Source organism: Prionailurus bengalensis, chromosome B2, assembly GCF_016509475.1.
Source record: "Prionailurus bengalensis isolate Pbe53 chromosome B2, Fcat_Pben_1.1_paternal_pri, whole genome shotgun sequence".
NCBI classification, from domain to species: domain Eukaryota; kingdom Metazoa; phylum Chordata; class Mammalia; order Carnivora; family Felidae; genus Prionailurus; species Prionailurus bengalensis.
In genome coordinates, this window is record NC_057349.1 from 134,979,224 (window position 1) to 135,002,233 (window position 23,010).

At 41.2% G+C, this 23,010-nt stretch overlaps 1 protein-coding gene across 2 annotated transcripts in view; it reads right to left on the minus strand.

The window, feature by feature from the left end:
* KATNA1 (katanin catalytic subunit A1) overlaps positions 1-23,010 on the minus strand; it is a 42,686-nt gene extending 19,676 nt beyond the window's left edge. The window contains exons 1-4 of one of the 2 annotated variants that reach the window (XM_043592586.1): positions 22,905-23,010; positions 10,307-10,481; positions 8,176-8,333; positions 201-381 (exon numbers count right to left, since the gene is read on the minus strand). In XM_043592586.1, coding sequence (XP_043448521.1) covers positions 201-381; positions 8,176-8,333; positions 10,307-10,468 — 501 coding nt within the window. In that variant the 5' untranslated portion in view covers positions 10,469-10,481; positions 22,905-23,010. Of the gene's footprint in view, positions 1-200; positions 382-8,175; positions 8,334-10,306; positions 10,482-22,469; positions 22,787-22,904 lie in introns of those variants that run through there. The other variant, XM_043592587.1, reaches the window with a different exon arrangement.

Below are 23,010 nucleotides of genomic sequence, written 5' to 3' on the forward strand. Positions count from 1 at the left end.
TAAATTATATCAAGATATAAAGATACAACAAATACCCAAAAATATCTGTTTAATAGTGAGTGGGAAAAATCCTAGGTGGAATATGACTAAGGTTTTGTTATACAGTCTGGTGGTTTCAACCACTAACAATTATCAAAATTTATAGTGTCTTCATTTTTAAGTTAATAAATATTTAATTTATGAAAATCAGTAACAGTTACCTTTTCCTCTCTTCCTTTATTTTGCTCTTTCTTTTCCCGACAACGAACAGCTTTCCCTCTGTCGTTGTGCAGACTGTGTGCAGATGAACGGTGAACTCTGGCAGTTGTATTTGGTCGATTACTGTGCGGTTTAGGGTCACCGTACTGAGGAGACTGGCGTTTTCTAGGTCCTGGCGAGGGCCTAATTAGACGCAAGATCATGAAAATCATAATGAACTCCTGGAGGTAGTCCAAATATACATGGACACATTATCATGTGTAAGTTAAAGTTTATGAACTAACGAAACCAAGGCAATAACGGAATACAAGACAGGACTGAATAAATTTAAGTCACTGAAATCTAAGATTTAACGTATAAATCTGGCACAGATTTAACGAGAAGAAGAGACTGCAGTATGGTTATATGGTAAAAATAACAGAAGTGATCATCACCTCTCCTTTGAGAGGAAATAACTAGTGTACATCAAGTACTGATGTACTAACGAAAAATTAGTTTGATTCTTTGGAAACTGACAAGACAGCAATCAACGAAGAGTTTTATAAAAAGAACCGAACACAGCAGGTACAGAATTCACATTTATCCACTGGTACATGTGCAAGTTGACACTATTTTTTTCCCTGAGATAGAGCACAAGCAAGTGCATGTGTGTACAAGTACAAGTTGGGGGAGGGGCAGAGAGAGAGAGAGAGAGAGAGAGAGAGACAGAATCCCAAACAGGCTCTGCACTGTCAGCGCAGAGCCCGATAGAGGGCTCCATCCCACAAACTGTGAGATCATGACCTGAGCCGAAATCAAGAGTTGGACACTTAACCAACCAAGCCACCCACCTGTGTGCCCTATGTTGACACTATTTGATTTAGAATATATCATAGTTCTTATATTTTAATTAATAAAATTTCACCATTTTGCTACGGACAGTTACGAGGACTGATGTATAGTGTTTTGCATTCACATACGTTGCCTTATGTCACCTTTATTTCTGAGGCAGGATTCATACCTCTCAAATATTTCTCAGAGTCCTACACTTGGTTGGGGCCATTAAAATGAGCAATAGAAAAGGTAAGAGAGGCCGATCCTCAAATACCTCAAGTAAAGGTAAGAGATGCATAAAGCTAGGCAAGCATACCAGAAAGTGTAAAGAGATCTAGTGCTATCAATGACCTCAAGAAGACCGAAAATAAACTGGGCCTGGAAACACAGGAGATGAACTAAACACAAGGGTATAACTGCAGATAAGAAAATCAGTGTAGAAAAGGAAAGATATCAAAATGAGCATAAGTGGGGTGCCTGGGTGGCTCAAACAGTAAAGCGTCAGACTTCGGCTCAGGTCATGATCTTCCAGTTTGTGAGTTTGAGTCCCACATTGGGCTCTGTGCTGACAGCTCAGAGCCTGGAGCCTGTTTCGGATTCTGTGTCTCCCTCTCTCTCTACCCCTCCCCTACTCATGCTCTGTCTCTCTCTGTCTCAAAAACAAATAAAACATAAAAAAAAATTTTTTTTTTAATGAGCATAATTTAGGTAAAGGATTCTAAAGACACTAACCATAAAAACAATGGTGAGCATTCAGAGATGATACTGAACAGAGAAGATGGTTCAGTAAGTAGGAAATCTGAATACCAGTTCAAGAGGCTTGGCTCTTAGCTAAATGCTGCTGATAAGGTTTTAGAATGACAAGTCTAGTGCTGTATAAGATACGCTGATAAAGGAAACAGAAAGCAGGGAGATATGGGCAGGTTACAAGTGTCACTGAGGCGTGAGGCGAGGGCCTAGCTTAAGGCAGTAAGCAAGAAGAGTCCAAGAGATGTACTTGGATACTCCTAGACATGGAAAATTGAGAATGAGGATTTGACAGGATAAAAAAGCCAAACCAATGTGGAAGGAATGACAGGGGTTCAATTTTGGATTTAGACACCTGGATGGTCAAGTGGAGATATTTCTTTAAAACATATATTTATTTCTCCCTTACTAGAAAAATAATATAAAACAGAAAACTGAGACATAATCAACTATAAAGAATAATGGTCACCTGTAACCCCATTATTCAAAGTTAGCCACTTAACATATTAGTTTACCGTCTTATAGTTGCCTTTTATTTAAACAAAATAGGAACCAATGTACACACATGCACTCGTATTTTCTCTCCTCATATCATAAGACATTTCCTGTATCATCACCTCATAAATGGCTTTTAATGACTAGATGGCAATTACGTATAAAGTGTACCACATTTTATCCACTTCTTACTGCTAGCTATTCTTTCATCCAAAATACAATTTACTGAACTATTACTATTGATAGGCACTACTCTATGCATTAGGGATAAAGCATTTATATAAGTTTAATAAAACCTTTACTCTTATAGACTTACGTACACGTATGTATATGTGTGTGGAGAAGGGGCATCAACGAAGATATGAACAGCACGTCAGATGATGCTAAGTGCTATCAAGAAAAATAAAGAAGGGTAGGGGCTATGATTGGGGGGCGGTGGAATTTCAGGTAGGAGATCTGCTCAGAGACCTTCCTGAGGTGACGTTTAAGTTGAGACCCGAAGGAAATGAAGAACAAGTCATAAACATCTGAGCTGAAGAAAAGGCAAGTGCAAAGAACTGAAGCATCTGTGTGTGTGACCTGCTCGCAGAGGAAGACACTGGTAAGAACTGAGGTCCTAGAGGTAGGGAAACAAGACTCATGTGCTATTGAAGGATATGATGAAGACTTTGGGTTTTATTGTGAGATAAGAACATATTTGAGGGATACTAGCTAGCTTTAAAAGGTTTTAAATTATATTTTATTTTTTAAAGTGTATTTATTTGGAGGGAGGGAGGGAGACAGAGAGAGAGAGAGAGAGAGAGAGAGAGAGAGAGAGAGAGAGACACTAAGGAAAGGCACAGAGAGTGGGAGACAGAGAATCCCAAGCAGGCCCCATGCTGTCAGCACAGAGACCGATGCTGGGCTCAGTCCCACCAACTGTGAGGTTGTGACCTGAGCCCAAATCAAGAGCCAGACACTTAACCAACTGAGCCACCCAGGTGCCCCTATTTTTTATTTTTTAGAAAGAAAGAGTGCATGAGTTAGGGAGAGGGGTAGAGGGAGAGAAAAAATCTTATGCAGGCGCCACACGGAGCTGAGCTCAATCCCACAACCATGGGATCACAACCTGAGCCAAAATCAAGAGCTGGATGCTCAACCAACTGAGCCACCCAGGCGGCTCTATTAACTGGCTTTTAAAAAATATTTTTTAAAAAATCACATTTATAGCTTTGAAGCTATTTCTAATCTTTGCTCTAAAAGGCTCAGTGGGGGCGCCTGGGTGGCTCAGTCAGTTGAGCGTCCGACTTCGGCTCAGGTCACGATCTCGCGGTCCGTGGGTTCAAGCCCCGTGTCGGGCTCTGGGCTGATGGCTCGGAGCCTGGAGCCTGCTTCCGATTCTGTGTCTCCCTTTCTCTCTGCCCCTCCCCCGTTCATGCTCTGTTTCTCTCTGTCTCAAAAGTAAATAAACGTTAAAAAAAAAATTTAAAAAAATAAAAAATAAAAGGCTCAGTGAACCTCCTTGTGTCAACATTTCTGCGTACAACCATAGAAGAGAAAACTGGATCAACTGAATCTGTTCTTAAATGGACTAAAATCTAGCTGATTACAAGAATCACCAACAGAGTTCAAGAAAGAACAAGCTCTCTTAAGCATAAGTACAAATGAAGGCAAACAAAAAATAGATTTGAAGGACAGTCAGTTGAGGGTGCAAGTAAAATAAACTACAGGAAGAAACAAAGGTGCAGCAAATAACGTCAAAGAAGAGAAATTTACAGGGGCGCCTAGGTGGCTCAGTCGGTTGAGCGTCCGACTTCGGCTCAGATCATGATCTCATGCTTCATGAGTTCGAGCCCCGCGTCAGGCTCTGTGCTGACAGCTCAGAGCCTGGAGCCTGCTTCAGATTCAGCCTGCTATGATTTGTTCTACTGCTTCAGATTCTGTGTCTCCCTCTCTCTCTGCTCCTCCCCTGCTCATGTTCTGTCTCTCTCTCTCTCAAAAATAAAATAAACATTAAAAAAAATTAAAAATATGGGGCACCTGGGTGGCTCAGTCGGTTGAGCAACTGACTTCGGCTCAGGTCATGATCTCACGGTCTGTGAGTTCGAGCCCCGCGTCGGGCTCTGGGCTGATGGCTCAGAGCCTGGAGCCTGCTTCGGATTCTGTGTCTCCCTCTCTCTCTGCCCCTCCCCCACTCATGCTCTGTCTCAGAAATAAACATTAAAAAAAAAATTTTTTTTAATTAAAAATAAATAAATAAAGGGGGGTGTGTCTGAGTTGCTCAGCTGGTTGAGAGTCCAACTCTTGATTTGGGCTCAAGTCGTGATCCCAGGGTTGTGGGATCAAGCCCCACATTGGGCTCTGTACTGCACATGAAGCCTGCTTCTTTCTCTCTCTCTCTTTCTCTCTCTGTCCCTCTCCCCAACTCATGCTCTCTCTCAAAATAAAAAAAAACAAAACATTGAAATCAACTAAATTTTCACTGGGCACATGTATTCATTGGAAAGTTCTTACCAATGACTGAGAGATGAGTTACAGGGATGTTATGGACTGAATGTTTGTGCCCTCCCCCACTTATGTTAAATTATGGGATTTATGTTAAATCCCTCACTCCCAATGAAACCATTTAGGGTACAGGATTAATTACAGTTGGGGGTGCCTGGCTGGCTCATTCGGTAAAGCATGTGACTCTTGATCTCAGGGTTGTGAGTGCAAGCCCCACACTGGGCGTGAAGCCTACTTTAAAAAAAAAAAAGTTAAATAAAGCCTTGATGTGAGGACTGTGTCCTTCTAAGAGACACACAGAGTTTGCTCATTCCCTCTGCCATGTAAGCACAGAGAGAAAGCAGCTGTCTGCTTAGGAAGAGTCTTCACCAGGAACCAAACTAGCTAGTACTTTGATCTTGGACTTTTTAGCCTCCAGAACTGTGAAAAATAAAGAAATAAATTTCTGTTAAGTCATCCAGTCTGGGGCAATTTGTTATGGCAACACGAACAGACTAATAATACATGGGCCAAATGATGATTCTCCAGAAAAAGGAAAGAAAAAAGAAAGTAAATAGAAGTAAAACATATTTCTAGGCAAGAAAAAATAAAAACGCAACTTGACTCAGCTATGATTTGTTCTACTGAAATTAAGAAAAAGGTAACCATAAATGTAGAAAAAGATTCACCCACAAATATTGACTTTATAATAACAAAAAGGGGAAAACAACCAATAAGAACATGGTTAACTATGTAGATTATACATAACCCTTTAAAACCAAAATATAACAGAAAAAATAGTACAAATAAGTGCTTATGAGCAAAGGAAAAATTTAGTAAATATTAAAAAGTGAGTTGGGGCGCCTGGGTGGCTCAGTCAGTTAAGTGTCTGACTTCCGCTCAGGTCATGATCCCACGGTCCGTGAGTTCGAGCCCTGCGTTGGGCTCTGTGCTGACAGCTCAGAACCTGGAGCCTGTTTTGGATTCTGTGTCTCCCTCTCTCTGACCCTCCCCTGTTCATGATCTGTCTCTCTCTGTGTCAAAAATAAATAAACGTTAAAAAAAAAAAATTAAATAAAAAGTTATGAGTCAATAACACAATATTAGTACTTTTACCTGGAGCTGAGGAAAATTAAAGTGGCAGTACCCATTAGCTGATCATAAAGTGGAAAGGGAGCATTGTGGCATGTGCTTCTCAAAGTGTGACCCATGGACCACTAGTATGATGTGGATGTTGTTGGATGTGTTGGATGTGTTTTTACAAACTGCGGTTTGTGGCAACCTATCAAGTCTGTTGGTGCCATTTTTCCTACATCATTTGCTCATTTTGTGTCTCTGTGTCACATTTTGGTGATTCTTGTAATGTTTTAAACTTTCTCATTATTATTAGATTTGTTATGGTGATCTGTGATCGGAGATTATAACTTGTTGAAAGCTCAGATAACGGTTACCATTTTTTAGCAACAGAATATTTTTATTTTATTTTTTTAAGTGTATTTATTTATTTAGAGAGGGAGAGCATGTGGAGTGGGCAGAGAGAGAGACACACAGGAAGAGAGAGAGAGAGAGAGAGAGAGAGAGAGAGAATCCCAAGCAGGCTCTGCAGAGCCCCATGCGGGGCTTGAACTCACAAACTGCGAGTTCATGACCTAAGCCAAAACCAAGAGTCAGATGCTTAACCAACTGAGCCACCCAGGCACCTCAGCAATAAAGTATTTTTCAATTAAGGTATGTACATTGTTTTTTTTAAGACATAATGCTATTGCACACTTAACAGATTACAGTATAGTGTAAACATAACTTTTATATGCACTGGGAAACCAAAATATTTATGTGACTTTGTTGAACCCACAACTATCTCCTAGGTATGCCCGTATTTTATCAGACTCTCAGGAGTGAACACCCAGCATCTACATTTTAATGAGTTTCCCAATAGATCTTAGGTATACTAGAGTTTGAGAATAAGTGGTATGGCAGAGAATTCCAGCTTTGTAATCAAATATATCTGGGTTCAAACTCTAGCTCCACCAATTATTAGCTTTGTGATAATGGGAAAAAGTTATCTGACTGCACTGTACTTCAAGCTATCTTATCTAAAATACAAAAAAAAGAACATGGCTTATTTGAAAGGCTAACTGTGAATAAACGAAATAACATGTGTAGTCTCTAATAGTGGTTAGGACACGTGAGCACTCAATATCTAACACCTATTGTAAAATACAATCAAGAATTGAGAGTTACAATGACAACGTGAAACTGAAAAACATCTGAGCGATGTCTTAGTGCAAGGTTCTCAAACTGATTAGGAGGCAAAGAATCTGCAAGTTGGTGTTCTTCACAGAATGCTATATTTGCATATTTAAACCCACAATACAAACTAGGAAATCTGTTATGTCAGTGAAACAGACAAGTGATATCCATTAAAAAATGTGCAGTGAAACTAAGCACAACTGGCTGTGTAGAGCATTCCGGAAATATCACTACTAAAGTGATATTGGCCAGCTACAGGTAATAGGAACCTGGGGGGAAAATGTCAAAGAGAAACCTAAAATAGAGAACATTTTATTTATTTATTTACTTATTTTCTGTGAATCAAAAAGCCCATTTTGGGGCACCTGGGTGGCTCAGTAGATTGAGTGTCCAACTTCGGCTCAGGTCACGATCTCATGGTTTGTGAGTTCGAGCCCTGCATTGGGCTCACTGTTGTCAGCACGGAGCCCCCTTTGGATCTTCTGTCCCTTCTCTCTCTGCGCCTCCCCGCTTGCACTCTCTCTCAAAATTAATCTTAAAAAAAAAAACAACTCATTTTTCGGGGTGGCTCAGTTGGTGAAGCATCTGACTCTTGATTTTGTCTCAGATCATGATCTCACGGTTCATGAGCTCAAGCCCTGAGTCAGGCTCTGCACTGACAGTGTGGAGCTTGCTCGGGATTTTCTCTCTCTCTCTCTCTCTCTCAAAATAAATAAATAAACTTTAAAAAAATTATTAAACTATTTTTCTTAAAAAGCCCATTTCTCATTTTAGCAATTTTGATGAATAGAAGTATTCTGTGATAGCCTATTTGAGAACCACTGTTTTAATCTAACTTCCTCACTTTACATAAGAAAAATTAGAGGCCTAGAAAAGGTTACATGCTTTTCCCAAAACTACAGAAAGTAGAAAAGATAGAATGAGAGCCCAGATATTTCAGTTCCCAGCCCCATGTTCCTTCCCTCAGATAATGTCTCCACTATTATAAGCTCATTCACAAAAGCATGTTTTCGGCTTATTTCCACCTAAGTTCAATTTATTGATATAGGTCATATAGGTCATAGTTAGATGACCCATAGTATAAGCGCTATAAAAGGCATTCAGTAAAAAATGCTCTCCTGTTCCTCTCCCTGCCACCTAGTCCTCCTAGATGTGACCAATGTTGTCAGTTTCCTATGCTAATTTGTTTCTTAAAAGGTGTCTACTTACCTTCGTTCAACAGGTACAGGCAGGGACCAGACCTCCCCCTCGGACGCTGGAAGCTCGTGTTGGGCAGCTTTCAGTGGAGTGTGGTCTAGTTTAAAGCTCTCCAGTGTCTTCATGATATCTTTAACATGCTTAGCTTCCACATTTATTTCCTGCCAAACCTGGTTTCAACGGAGAATATGACTCTTTATATCTGTAACTGATAATTCACTGCCAAGATTAAACTAGGGCCATTTATTACACATGTTAGAAACCTCCATTTTGACATCAGCTATACTGTAAATCACACCCAAATATTCTGTCAAAATTTTAAGAATGATTAAGTTTTTGTTTTCAATTGCAAGACAAAATGAATTAAATATTCTGAATAATTAAGCCACGTTCCTGACTTATGATTCATATTCAAATTACATAACAAATTGACGATAGCTAAAACTTTCTTTTTGGAAAGTTTGAATAATACTTTTCTAAGTTGATTCTCTAATGGTTTTCATGGTATGTGACTGACTCTCAAAATGGTGATGAGAATGCACTAATTTCATAACTCATTAATGGACTGCAACCCACAGTTTGAAAGATATGGCTTCAGATGAAAATGGCCCAATTCACATACAACCAAGATTGTTTTAAGCATTGCTGACTCAATTTAAAAACAACATACACAAAATATTGAAATAAAGTTGGTAATGTTTTGTTTGAAAACTAAACGAGGGGTGCCAGGCTGGCTCAGTTGGTAGAGCGTGTGACTCTCAATTTCAGGGCTGTGAGTTTGAGCCCCGTGTTGGATGTAGAGATTACATAAAAATAAAAAAGTCTTTTGGGGCGCCTGGGTGGTGCAGTCGGTTAAGCATCCGACTTCAGCCAGGTCACGATCTCGCGGTCCGTGAGTTCGAGCCCTGCGTCAGGCTCTGGGCTGATGGCTCAGAGCCTGGAGCCTGTTTCCAATTTTGTGTCTCCCTCTCTCTCTGCCCCCCCCCCCCCATTCATGCTCTGTCTCTCTCTGTCCCAAAAATAAATAAACGTTGAAAAATAAATAAATAAATAAATAAATAAATACGTCTTTTAAAAAACAAAGCTAAATGATTTAGTATCTTTACAAAAAAAAGGCTTAGACTTTTAAAATAAAAGTCTCCAGCCTACAGAACAAAAATCTTTCAGTGACAAACTTAAGACTCTATGAAATAAACTATTTCCCTCTTCTGGTAATGTAAGGGACATGCAGACAGATTTAGGGGAAAAGATTTAAGTTCAAAGAGGTAGGATACTTCTCTCTTTTAAAGAAATTAAGGACAAGTATGGAATAAGTTCAAAGAAGCAGTTTAGTAGAATCTGAGGGAAATATTCAACCGAGAAGACCAGCTCAAAAAGACTATTAAATTCTGTCATATTGTTTTCCTCCGTGATAAAGCTGAACCTTGTTAGAAATGCCACCTTCAAGTGGACTTATAACTTCTACACTTTGCACCTGTAAATTTCTATTGGTCCTCAGTGACTAACATTCCTCAAATGGGATTCAAATATAGCCTGCTTCCTAACAGTCTACAGAAAGTACGGTACCCATGAGATCCGGGTGCCATCTGCAGTTTCAACAATGGCTTAATAAAGTCCATTCTAATTTTACCAGGTAAAAGGTAACAAATGTGATTTAGAAAAAAAGGTCAAAATTATTTCTTTCATCTATTAGATTCCAACAACTATAATTGAGAACTCATAATACCGATGATGGTGAATATAGACTATTACTAATATAAAAAAAAAAATTCAAGTAACATTGTATACAAATCCATGTAACAAATCACTCTTCATGTATAACTGCAAAAAGCCCTGACAACCTCCACGTCTTCTCTTCTGAGTACTTACACCATTAAAACATACAGCAGCCGGGGCGCCTGGGTGGCTCAGTCGGTTGGGCGTCCGACTTCGGCTCAGGTCATGATCTCACGGTTCGTGGGTTTGAGCCCCGCATCGGGCTCTGTGCTGACAGCTCAGAGCCTGGAGCCTGCTTCAGATTCTGTGTCTCCCTCTCTCTCTGACCCTCCCCTGCTCATGCTGTGTCTCTCTCTGTCTCAAAAATAAATATTAAAAAAAAAACAAAAACAAAAACAAAAAAACATACAGCAGCCACAATTCTCACCTGTTGCCATTTCTGCTGGAGATAGGTATCTTTGACTGAATACAGATACTTGTTCATCTGGTCAAGAACTCCCTGGTAATAGACCATGGCAGAGTCATAGTTCCCCAGCAATGCATATTCACGAGCCAATTTTACATTCTCACTAATCATGAGAAGACTCATGCTCAATTGTAAGCTAAAAAAAAAAAGAAAAGAAACATTTTCACAGGTCTCTGAAAAATAAGTTGCAACACAGAGTTTCTTTCAAGTATACTTTCCAGGGCTCCGTCAACATGCTCACAATCACACACACTGCGCTGTCCATCTCTGTATTTGCTCATGCCATTTCCACTCCTTCAAAGAAGTTTCTAGGTTCCCATGGGGAAACGAACCCTGATGTGTCAAAGCCCAGCTCAGAGGGCAGTTCTCCCAGTCTGTCTGCCCTCTGAACTTCTCAGTTTGAAATAAACTCTCTGCCTTCTAATGCCCCCTGGCACTTTACTGGGACCTTTCATAGCAAGACATGTGCCTACTCTGAATTACAGTTACCGATATTTGTCTTATCTTTTCTTGGAGAGCAGGATTTATATCTGAAAGATGTGAGACTATCCTCAGTGCACGACACGCAAGTGTTACTGAACAAGTGCAGAGCAAATGCACAATGTCAGACAGTTTTGGAAGGTGGTTTGAAAACGTGTTTTGAAGTTAGAACAATCTTGGTTAGAATTCTAATTCTGACACCTTGGTCAAATCCTTTAACGTTTCTAAGCTTCAGTTTTTCAATATGTAAAACTGAGATAGTACTACTTCCCAAGACGTGCACTATAAGGAATAAAAGACTATTTAAAGTATCTAGCATACTACTTGGCAAATAATAGGATGTCAACCTTCCCTGCATCTTCCCTAAAACTATCTCTATCACAGTCTCTGTATTAGTAGGATATGGATATATGGATGTGGCTATAAAGCATCAGAAAGAGGCGCTCGGTAAATGTCAGCTTCGTTGATGTTGACAATAATTGCTGTTACTAACTGCACATAGCATGGTGTAGTTCAGAGTAAGTTAGGGTAGTGGCTCTCAAAATAAAAAGAAATTTGAAACGCACGGTGAAAGAACTGCTCTGAGTTCAAATGAATGAAGTTCCAAGGCTGTGGAACTAGAAAATACAGGAAAGCTGAGAAGAGACAGATGTGTGAAGGAAACGAGATGATTTTTTTCTGACTCCTTTTGTCAGTGGGCTACTCAAACAGCTGTGTCTCACAGATGAACAGAGATGACTTCAATGTGGGGCCCTCTCTAGCTAGCCTAATCTAGCCAGAGGCTTTCTTAAAATTGTGGTTTTGACCCCTCCCTTCCCCACCCCATCTATGGGTCAAGTGACGCAACAGAGCTTAAGTCTGATAGAGACCACTATGGCTCTTGTGTTATTATTTAAATTCTCTAATCGGGGATGAGGTTTTGTGAAAAAGCATGCCAAGCAAAATTCTTGAGTTTAATTTAGTGCAGACTGTTTAGCTAGTGTGCAGAGCAAGGAGAATGATGGCAGACCAACCAGGAATAGCTAACAAACACTACATTACACACAGGACTAGAAAGATTTCCTGCCAAATAGACAAGAGAAGGTAATCAAACCCACAGAGCCGGAATTAGAGGACTGTATAAAGCAAGATTAATAGGAAATATTGCCGGACAGAAAAGTTAAAAACCAGCACTGCTATCTACAGCAGAGCAGAAAAGGGAGGACACTTGCTCCCTAGGACAGAGATTACAGGGAGATGGGATCACCTCAGTGGAGACGCAAGGTTGTCAAAATCACACCAAGAGCCTCAGGCTTCCATTCTCGGCCAGTCTTTGGCAGTTCGCATTCTCTAACCAGCAAAAGGCACAACTGCGGGGGCACCCAGGTGCTCAGTCAGTTAAGCATCTGACTTCCGCTCAGGTCATAATCTCACAGTTCGTGAGTTCGAGCCGCACACAGGGCTTTCTGCTCTCAGTACGGAGCCTGCGTGGGATCCTCGGTCTCCCTCTCTCTCTGCCCATCTCCCATGCACCTGCGCGCACTCTCAAAAATAAAAAAAAAAAAGTTAAATAAATAAATAAAGGCGCAGCTGCTGTGCCTCTACCCAGTTAGGCTTAATACATCTCATGTATTATTTACTAGAATCTTTACTTTTTTATAGACTTTTTTATTTTAAGTTTTTTTTAATGTTTATTTATTTTTGAGAGAGAGAGAGAGAGGAGAGACAGAACACAAGTAGGGAAAGGGCACAGAAAGAGGGACACACAGAATCCGAAGAAGGTTCCAGGCTCCAGCTGTCAGCCCAGAGCCCAATGTGGGGCTCAAACTCACGAACCGCGAGATCATGACTTAAGCTGAAGTTGGTTGGTTAAGTGAGCCACCCAGGTGCCACTAGACTGTGTGTGTGTGTGTGTGTGTGTGTGTGTGTGTGTGTGAGAGAGAGAGAGAGAGAGAGAGAGAGAGAGAGAGAGAGAGAGAGAGAGAGAAGGCGGGACAGAGAGAGAAGAAGAGAATCCCAAGCAGGCTCCAAACTGTCAGTGCAGAGCCGGATGCAGGGCTCAAACTCCCAAACCATGAGATTATAACCTGAGCCGAAATCAAGAGTAGGACATTAACCGACTGAGCCATCCAGGCACCCCTTATTAGGATCTTTAAACCCAAACATCTTTAATCTCAGTATGAGGTTCAATTCCTAAGTAGGGGGCAAACTAAGAAGCCAAGACAGCAACTGGCCCCCTTCCTGAAAACCAATTCTAGAAGAGCCACAGTTACTTTGTAGAAGGTTGATGGATCCTAGAACTGAATACAAAATTCTGAAAAAACACTGAAATACCAGATGGTGATTTCGGTCCCACTGTGTGGGGAGGTACAAGGCAGCTTGGAGGGAAATAGGGCCAGGTTAGATTTTTCTATCTGTGCCTTTCTGAGGTCTATTCTCCTGGGCCATCCTTGCTGACCCTACCCACACTTACTGCTATAGGTCAGAAGAGCAGCTGGATGGAGACATCATGGCAAACCTAGGCCTGGATAGATTGGGGAACTGATAAAAACAGAGGTCAACAGGACAGCTCTGTGAGTGGTCTCTTGCTGCCACACTTCCATTCAGTTTAGGCTAGATGGTAACAACTAAGAAAGACAGTTCTTAGGAATATCAGTTTCCAGGCTCAGAATCCCTACTGGCAGGACTGGGACAGCACACAACTGGGACATCAGGAAATGATGAAGGTGGTTGAATAAGACAGCAGAGACTCAGCACACCGCCCGCCCCCCCCAAGAAAGTAAACATAATTGGGCTAAGCCATCAATTCAAGAAGCTAGATAAAGACTAACAGAGCAGACCAAAAAGTACACGAAGGGAGAAGATAAAGGGCCAAATTTAAATAAAAACAAAGAGGAGAGGAGAGTGGAACAGAGGAGAGGGGAGGGGAGGGGAGAGGAAAGGAGAGGAAGAAAATCCCAAAACACTGGAAAAGACTTTTTAAAAAAAGCAAAATATGAGTCATTAAAAAATTGAGAAGCAAATCTTGGCAAGTCTGATTAAAGGAAAAGAAAAAAGAACATGCAAATAAATAAAATACAAAATGAAAAAGAGGAAATAACTAGACAGTCTTGAATTGAAAGAAAATAATTTTTTTCTCCTTTCAAAATGTTTCTTCTCTTATTTACTAGAAAATGAAGTTTAAAAAAAATTTTTTTACATTTATTTATTTATTTATTTATTTATTTATTTATTTATTTATTTATTTTGAGAGACAGACAGAGACAGAACACAAGTAGGGGAGGAGCAGAGAGAGCAGACACAGAATCCGAAGCAGGATCCAGGCTCCGAGCCGACAGCACAGAGCCCGACGCGAGGCTCAAACTCACAAACCGTGAGATCATGACCTGAGCCGAAGTCGGACGCTTAACCAACTGAGCCACCCAGGCGCCCCGAAAATGAAGTTTTAATGAGAGACCTCTACATTTAAAAAGCTTCAGGCCCAGAGGATTTTTTATAGGTGGGTTTTACAACTACCTTCTAAATAGAAGGTAATTCTAATCACATAAAAGTTGACTGAGAAAACAACGGAAAAACTGACCAACTCTTTTAGGAGGCTGGGCTCACCTCAATTTCAAAATTGAATAAGAACAATATAAAGCCCATTTTGCTTATGAACAAAAATAAGAGCTAACAATGTTTCAAAACACACACTATCTCTGATCAAGAATTATCCCAGGGGGCACCTGGCTGGCTCAACTGGAAGAGCATGTAACTCTTGACCTTGGGGTCGTGAGTTTGAGCCCCATGTTGGGTGTAGAGATTACTTAAGTAAATAAACTTTAAAAAAAAAAAAAAGATTTATCGCAGGAAAGCAAAGGTAATTTAAGATCAGAAAATCCATCCTTGGGGCAACTGGGTGGCTCAAGTCAGTTAATGTTGACTGATTTTGGCTCAGGTCATGATCTAAGCCCTGTGTTGGACTCTGTACTGGAAGTGGCTGGTGCCTGCTTAAGATTCTCTCTCCCTTTCCCTCTGCCCCTCCTCCTCCTCCATGCATGCTCTCTCTCCCTGTCTCTTTCTCTTGCTCGCAACAAAAGAAAATCCATTCTGATAATTCCTCATTCTAATGGACAAAAGGACTTCGTACGAAAAAAATAAAGAGAATAAAGGACAATTCATGGAAGGGAAAATCCAAATGGCTACAAGTACAGATACTATTAACAGATGAATGCAAATGAAAGTAATCAGAAACCCCTTTTACATTCACCAGATTCAAAACAAAATGGTAAATCTAATAATACTAAGTACTGGCAAGGATTTGGGAAAAAAGAAACCCTCACATATAATATGTAGACATAAACTGGTATAGTCATTTTGGAGAGCAATCTGGCAGTCCTTAGAGAAATTACATGTGCAAATATACTACAACCCAGAAATCCCACTCTTCTCTAAATATTCCAGAGGAAGTCTCACCCGCAGATCCAGAGACTTGTTTTAGGATGTTAATGACAGAATTATTTGAGAAATCAAGGAGTTGGAGGCAATCAACTTATTCCCTGCTAGAGAAATGGGTAAGAAAATGTGGTGGATGCATACTATGGAATACCATGTAGAAGAGGAAGCAATTGACAAAATTTAAAAATAGCAACATGCATAGATCATTGAAATACAGGGTTGGGTGAAATAAAACCCAGACACAGAACAAGATTTAGATCACAACAGCATTTTGTAAAGTCAAAATATATATACTATATAAAACACTCTTTTGTCAGGGATATATACACATCGAAAAACACATATTAAATATATTAGAGTATCTTTGGAGGGTAAGATACAGAATAAGTGGAGAAAGAAGATGAAGGCTAAGGACAAAACAAATAATACACCCCACAAAAGAAGAGTCTTGTATCAACATATAGCCTCTAAGATGCCCCCTGGTATCCCTACCCTTGTGTAATCACCTTCCCTTGAATATGAGCTTGTTAACAGACAGAATAAGCAAAAATTATGGAATGTCACCTCTGAGATTTGACTGTGACTTCCATCTTGCTCACAGCCTCTTGCTGGCAGCTCTAAGCTGTCCTGTGCAGAGGCTCACATGGCAAAGAACTGAGGGGGACCCCAGGCCAACAGCCAGTGAGGAGCTGAATCCTGCCATCACCATGTAAGGGAGCCTGGAAGCCAATCCTTCCTCAGTTGAGTCTTGAGCTGATTGCAGCCATGACTGCTACCTTGATTACAGCCTGGGAAAGACTCTGAAGCACAAGCACCCAGCTAAGCCATGCCCACAGCCTAACCAAAGAAACTGTGAGATAAAAGTTTGTTGTTTCAAGGGACTAAGTTTTGGAGTAATTTGTTATGAAGAAATCCAGCTATGAACTAACTCAAGACTGAGCATCTGAGGTCTAAAAGACAAAAAATTCCATGACCTAAATAGTGATTCCATGGAATCATGACCACTGTAAATATTTCATCTTGATAAAAGCTCCATGCCCAGAGACCATGGCTCTCTGTTACTTACTGACCGATCCCCAGGACCCAGAGCCATGTCTGGCACACAGCAGATAATCAATCTTTGAAGGAACGCATACTGCCAGGTTTTTGTTATAACCACTAAGATTTCTTATCTTTGTCCAGTTCCTGACCCTCAGCACTCTCACATTCCTTGGTCCTCCACTCTTCCTGACCAGAACTGTGTGATGGCTCCTACCCTGAAGCTATAAATGCCCTACGGTGACACCTAGTCTGGGAAACGATGTTAGAAAAGTAGAGCTGGGGCCAGGCGCTGGCAGTAAACAGTGGCTCTAGAGGAGTTGGGTGTCAAGCCTCTATGTCTTTTCCTTAACTGACCCCCTCCACATCTTTCTTCATGTCCTCCTACTAAAAAACAAATTCTAAATCAAGTTGTTACTTATACATAGGTGCCTCCCCCTACTTTTTGTTTTGAGGGCCATGATTCAAAATCCCAAACCTCGTAGAATTCACTCCAGGCCTTCATTGAAGGTTCTGTGTTATGAGTACTTCTAGTCAGATAAAATTCCTTAGCATCCAATGAATTGGCATTTTCTTTCTTTTTTTTTTTTTTTTAATTTTTTTTTTTCAACGTTTATTTATTTTTGGGACAGAGAGAGACAGAGCATGAACGGGGGAGGGGCAGAGAGAGAGGGAGACACAGAATCGGAAACAGGCTCCAGGCTCTGAGCCATCAGCCCAGAACCCGATGCGGGGCTCGAACTCACGGACTACGAGATCGTGACCTGGCTGAAGTCGGACGCTTAACCGACTGCGCCACCCAGGCACCCCTGAATTGGCATTTTCTAACAAACAAATGTAAAAGTCAATCCAAGGCCATATTAAAAATGACCTGAAAAATTCTTGATTATCAAAGAAACAATGTGTTTATGAAAATAATATCAGGGGCGCCTGTGTGGCTCAATTGGTTGAGCATCCGACTTTGGCTCAGATGGTGATCTCACGGTTTGTGAGTTCAAGCTCTGCATCAGACTCGTAATGCTATCCGCACACAGTCCAGTTTGGATCCTCTGTCCCTCCCTCTCTCTCTGCCCTTCCCCCGCTTGCACTCTCTCTCTCAAAAATAAACAAACCGGGGCACCTGGGTGGCTCAGTAGGTTAAGCTTCCGACTTCAGCTCAGGTCATGATCTCACAGTTCATGGGTTTGAGCCCCACATCAGTCTCTGTGCTGACAGCTCGGAGCCTGGAGCCTGCTTCAGATTCTGTGTCTCCCTCTCTCTCTCTGCCCCGCCCCCACTTGTGTTCTATTTCTCTCTCAAAAATAAATATTTTAAAAAATCAATAAACATTAAAAAAAATGTCCTTAGTTGATTAAATGTGAGACAAAAATAAATTTTCCCATTCATCCAGTAGTCTCTAAGAAAGCTTTCTCAAATGAATATCAACACTGCAAATTTATGAGATTCTCAAATGTCCAAGAATATAACCTTATCATTTCTAAAACTACTCTGCAGAAGTACAGAAATGAGGTCTACCTAGCACAATATCTGGCAATTAAAAAAATTTTTTTAAGTTTATTTATTGTTGAGAGAGAGACAGAGCATGAGCAGGTAAGGGGCAGAGAGAGAGGGAGACACAGAATCTGAAACAGGTTCCAGGCTCTGAGCTGTCAGCCTGTAGGGCTCTAATCCACAGACCTTGAGATCAAGACCTGAGCTGAAGTCGGATGCTTAACCAACTGTGCCACCCAGGCACCCCAATATCTGGCAATTTTTGAAGAAATTAATATATTTGGAGAAAAGCCTATTGACCAAATTTTAACCACCATGAACAGTAAAGACTATCCACTGGTTCAATTAATAGAACACTTATAAAAATGAGATTGTCCACAGGGCAGCTGGGTGGCTCAGTCAGTTAAGCATCCAACTCTGACTTTGGGCTCAAGTCATGATCTCTCAGTTCGTTCACTCTGTGCTGACAGTGTGGAGCCTGCTTGAGATTCTCTCTCTCCCTGTCTCTCTGCTCCTCCTGCATGCTCCTTTCTCTCTCAGAATAAATAAATAAACTTTAAAAAAAAATTTCCTTAAATAAAAATAATCAGATTGTCCAGAAAGTCAGATTCATGATTAGACATTATCAAAGAGAAAAATAACCATAGGTGATGCCTACTTTAGGCATCAACCAACCTTTTGGTTGGTTAAGAACCAACCTTTTGCTTACATGGCTTGTGCATTTATTTTAGCTGATGACTAAATCAATTTATCTAAACTAAGTAAGATACAACATGAAATCTTAATTCAAGTAACAGAGTCAAAATTTTTACTTTATTTTATTTTTAAAGTTTATTTCTTTATTTTGAGAGAGAGAGGGAGACAGAATCTCAAGCAGGCTCCACACTGTTGGCACAAAGCCCGACTTGGAGCTTGAACCCATGAACTGTGAGATCATGACCTGAGCCAAGATCAAGAGTCGGACACTCAACTGAATCACCTAGGCACCCCCAGAGTCAAAACTTTTAAATAATAAAAAATATTACAGCAAAATTTCTAACAAACTTAATATTTGCTGTGGTGTGGTATCTCCACAAAGAGACTTAGACTATTGTTTTCTCCTTCAGGATTAGGGGAAAGAAGTGATCAAAGAGACGGAAAAAGAATAGGCAACAGATCCAGTGAAGAAATGGGCAGGGGCACCTGGGTGGCTCAGTCGGTAGAGCGTCCGACTTCAGCTCAGGTCATGATCTTGTGGTCTGTGAGTTCAAGCCCCGCATCAGGCTCTGTGCTGAAAGCTCAGAGCCTGGAGCCTGTTTCGGATTCTGTGTCTCCCTCTCTCTTTGCCCCTCCCCTGCTCATGCTCTGTCCCTCTCTGTCTCAGAAATAAATAAAACATTAAAAAAAATTAAAAAAAAAAAAAAAGAAATGGGCAAAAGACATGAATAGACACTTCACCAAAGAAGACATTCAGATGGCCAACTGACACATGAAAAAATGCTCCACATCACTTATCATCAGGGAAATACAAATCAAAACCACAATGAGATACCACCTTACACCTATCAGAATGGCTAACATTAATAACTCAGGCAACAACAGATGTTGGCGAGGATGCGGAGAAAGAGGATCTCTTTTGCATTGTTGGTGGGAATGCAAGCTGGTGCAGCCACTCTGGAAAACAGTATGGAGGTTCCTCAAAAAACTAAAAATAGAGCTACCCTATGACCCAGCAATTGCACTACTAGGCATTTATCCATGGGATACAAGTGTGCTGTTTCAAAGGGACACATGCACCCCCATGTTTATAGCAGCACTAACAACAATAACGAAAGTATGGAAAGAGCCCAAATGTCCATCGAAGGATGAATGAAGATGTGGTATATAAATACAACGGAGTATTACTCGGCAATCAAAAAGAATGAAATCTTGCCATTTGCAACTACGTGGATGGAACTGGAGGCTATTATGCTAAGTGAAATTGTCAGAGAAACACAAAAATCATATGACTTCATTCATATGAGGACTTTAAGAGACAAAACAGATGAACATAAGGGAAGGGAAACAAAAATAATATAAAAACAGGGAGGGGGACAAAACAGAAGAGACTCATAAATATGGAGAACTGAGGGTTACAGGAGGGGTTGTGGGAGGGGGGATGGGCTAAATGGGTAAGGGGCACTAAGGAATCTACTCCTGAAATCATTGTTGCGTTATATGCTAATTAATTTGGATGTAAATTTTAAAAAATAAAAAATAAAATATAATACACACACACACACACACACACACAATAGGAACAGATGCAAACATCTGAGTTCTAAGATTCCTACTCTCTCCCAAAACAACAAATATGGGGACCTCCCTACTCCACACCTAAAAAAATGAGACCATATCAACTCAATTTTAAGGGGTTAGACTGGGCTCCACTAATAAGTGCAGTTTTTACTGTAATGTGCATAGGTCATTCATTCAAGAAATATTTACAGAGCACCTACCCCGTTGCAAGGAATCGCACAGAAGACAAAAATAAGAATTAAACCTGGGCGCCTGGGTGGCTCAGTCAGTTAAGTGCCCAACTCTTGTTTTCAGCTCAGGCCATGATCTCACGGTTTGTGGGTTCAGGCCCTGCATCAGGCTCTGCACTGACAGCACAGAGCCTGCCTGGGATTCTCTCTCTCCCGCTCTCTCTCTGCCTGTCCCCCGCTTGTGCTCTGTCTCTCAAAACTAAATAAACTTAAAAAAAATAAGAATTAAACTTTTAAAACCTTGATGTTTAGAAGAAGGGACATCATTTGATCTATCCTAGGTGTTATTCTTTAGTTACGAAAAAGAAACAAGCATAACATATTATTAAGCTCAGGCTAAAAAATCAACATCAATGTTAAAAATATTTATCTGTAAAACTGATGTCCTAAAATAGAAACAAATGAACCTCAATCACACATTTTCTTGAAGGCATTTCAATAAATCAAGTGTGTGTAACTCTAAAAGTGACAACACACTATTAAGCAACGTTCAGAATGTTCATCTCTGGGATATAAAAACAACCATTAATACTAATTTACAGTCAGTCAATAATGATTATGAAAAAATACAATAAATGAGTGACCCATGACCAATTACAGCATGGCATGCATTTTTCTTACCTTTATAATCATCATATGATTAATGCTCAAGAAGCATGAGAAAGTTATCAAAAGAGTGCCAAAAGAAAAAAAAAAACTGCTCAGGAAAAAATAATACACATATATATATTTGGTAAACTTTCTCTCAGTTTCCCCTGAATAAAACAAAAAAAAATCAGTGAATATAACAATTAAAATGTAATTTAAAAGCTACATTCAAATTGTGCCAATAAACACCACAAGCAAAACCTATTTAGCATGTTATCAACACTGACCATATTGATTTGATACACTATCTTTTTAACCAGTCAGTAGCTAAAAAGAACCCAAACCACTGTTGTAAAGGGAAATTCAACAATGTAAGTACAGTAAATTCTACAAAATTCTCTAATTCTTAGTATTTGTCAGAACGGTGACACCAGTATCAAAATACTATGCAGAATCTGTTGTATAATATGCCTACTATTGAATCTGTAAAATGTAAAAGATTCTCCAATAACCAATGCCATGGAAGAGCTGTGCATAGCTTTCCACAGTCTAGGAATGTCAGAAATTGATCAGCACTCCCCCCCCCCCCTCTTTTTTTTTTAAGGCATGATACAGGCCACAAGTTAATAGCAATACAAAATAAAGAGTTCTGCCACTATTTCTGTGTGAGAATTTACTGATTACAGATATCATCTCCTTTGGAAAAGACAATAGGGCTGCACAATGAGACATTTAGGCCTCTGAACTTTACAAGAATCTTTCTTGCCACCGGGGTGTTCTATCATTGTGGCAAAGATCTATCGCACACGTTCTAAAACAGAAGGAATGTTTCCAGCAGTAACCAAAGGTCTGATTTCAAAGAGCAACACATAAGTGAATGCTTTGAAGAGAGAAAGATGCAACATTGTGCTGCTGGAATTTAGTAACTGATATAAAAATGGCACTCGGCAGTTAAAAGAAAAAGTTATTTTTATTAAATAAGGGCTGAGACTATTCACTGTAAGGCACTTAAGGGCCCACGTTTATCTCTAACTCCGTCACCGTGGAATATGCCATATGAAACGATGTTTAGAGGGATACATTTTCTAAAGTTCCAACTCTAAACAAAAAGGGCCAAAAGCCTCCCAGAGCACGCCTGGCTCCAGAATAAATAAGAAAGAATATCCTCAACGCTATCACACCACTCCAATAAAATGTAAGAAAAGAAGCTGCATCCCAATGTCAAGGCTTTCGAGGTTTTTCAGGGGTGAGGGTTTGGGGACGGGGGCGTGGATGGATTCAGGAGAAATCCGCTCAGAAAAGCGAAGAAATAAAGAAAGACGTGTTTTTCCGGCCAGAGACGTCTCTAATGACACAGGCCTAGAAATGGGATCGCCAAGACCCCCCCCAAAGTCCTCGGCTGGACAGGATTCCTCAGGCAGGGGAACCGTCACCTGAGCCACAGGTGTCAGCGACAACATCAAGGACCTAAGAAAGACCTCGGCGCAGGCAAGGGCAGGCTCACAGCGGGATGCGCAGAGGGCTCCCATTGTCCGCCCCTAATCCCTCGCCGAGCTGGCCGCGGGAGTCGGGGATCCCAGGGCACCGGGAGAGGGAACACTCACCTGTGCCTGCCGAGGCTCCTCGGGAAACCGCCCACCGCCAGGCGGAGGGGAAGGGCCGTGCGTGGCTCGAGGCGGCAAGGAAGCAGGGCCCAGCCCAGTCCCAACCCCTCTGCCCCGTTCACGGACCCAGCACTGCTGGGTTCAACCGTCACAAGCCCCGGCGCTGCTTCACCTCGCCGAGAATTTGAAGGCAAACCCGCCAGGGTCACTTCCGGTGCTGGGGGTGGCCTCGTCAACTCCGGCGCACGCGGGGCGACGCCCCGGGAGCGAGGACGCCGGGCAGCGTGCGCGCGCCGGGCGCCGGGCGCCGGGCGCCGGCCGGGGCCTGGGCCGGGCAGGCGGGGGCGCGCCTGCGCAGTGAGCGCCGCCTCGTGGAGGCCGTCAGGGTGGAGGGAAGTGAGGGTTGAAAGGTTGTAACCGTAGCAGGTATCCTACCTCGGTATTTTTTTCGAAGTTCTTCCTCTTTTTTCCTCCCATTTGGTTTTCTCCACACTCCTCAGAGGATAGGAAGTCAGAGTGTCATTTTACAGGTGAGTGGCAA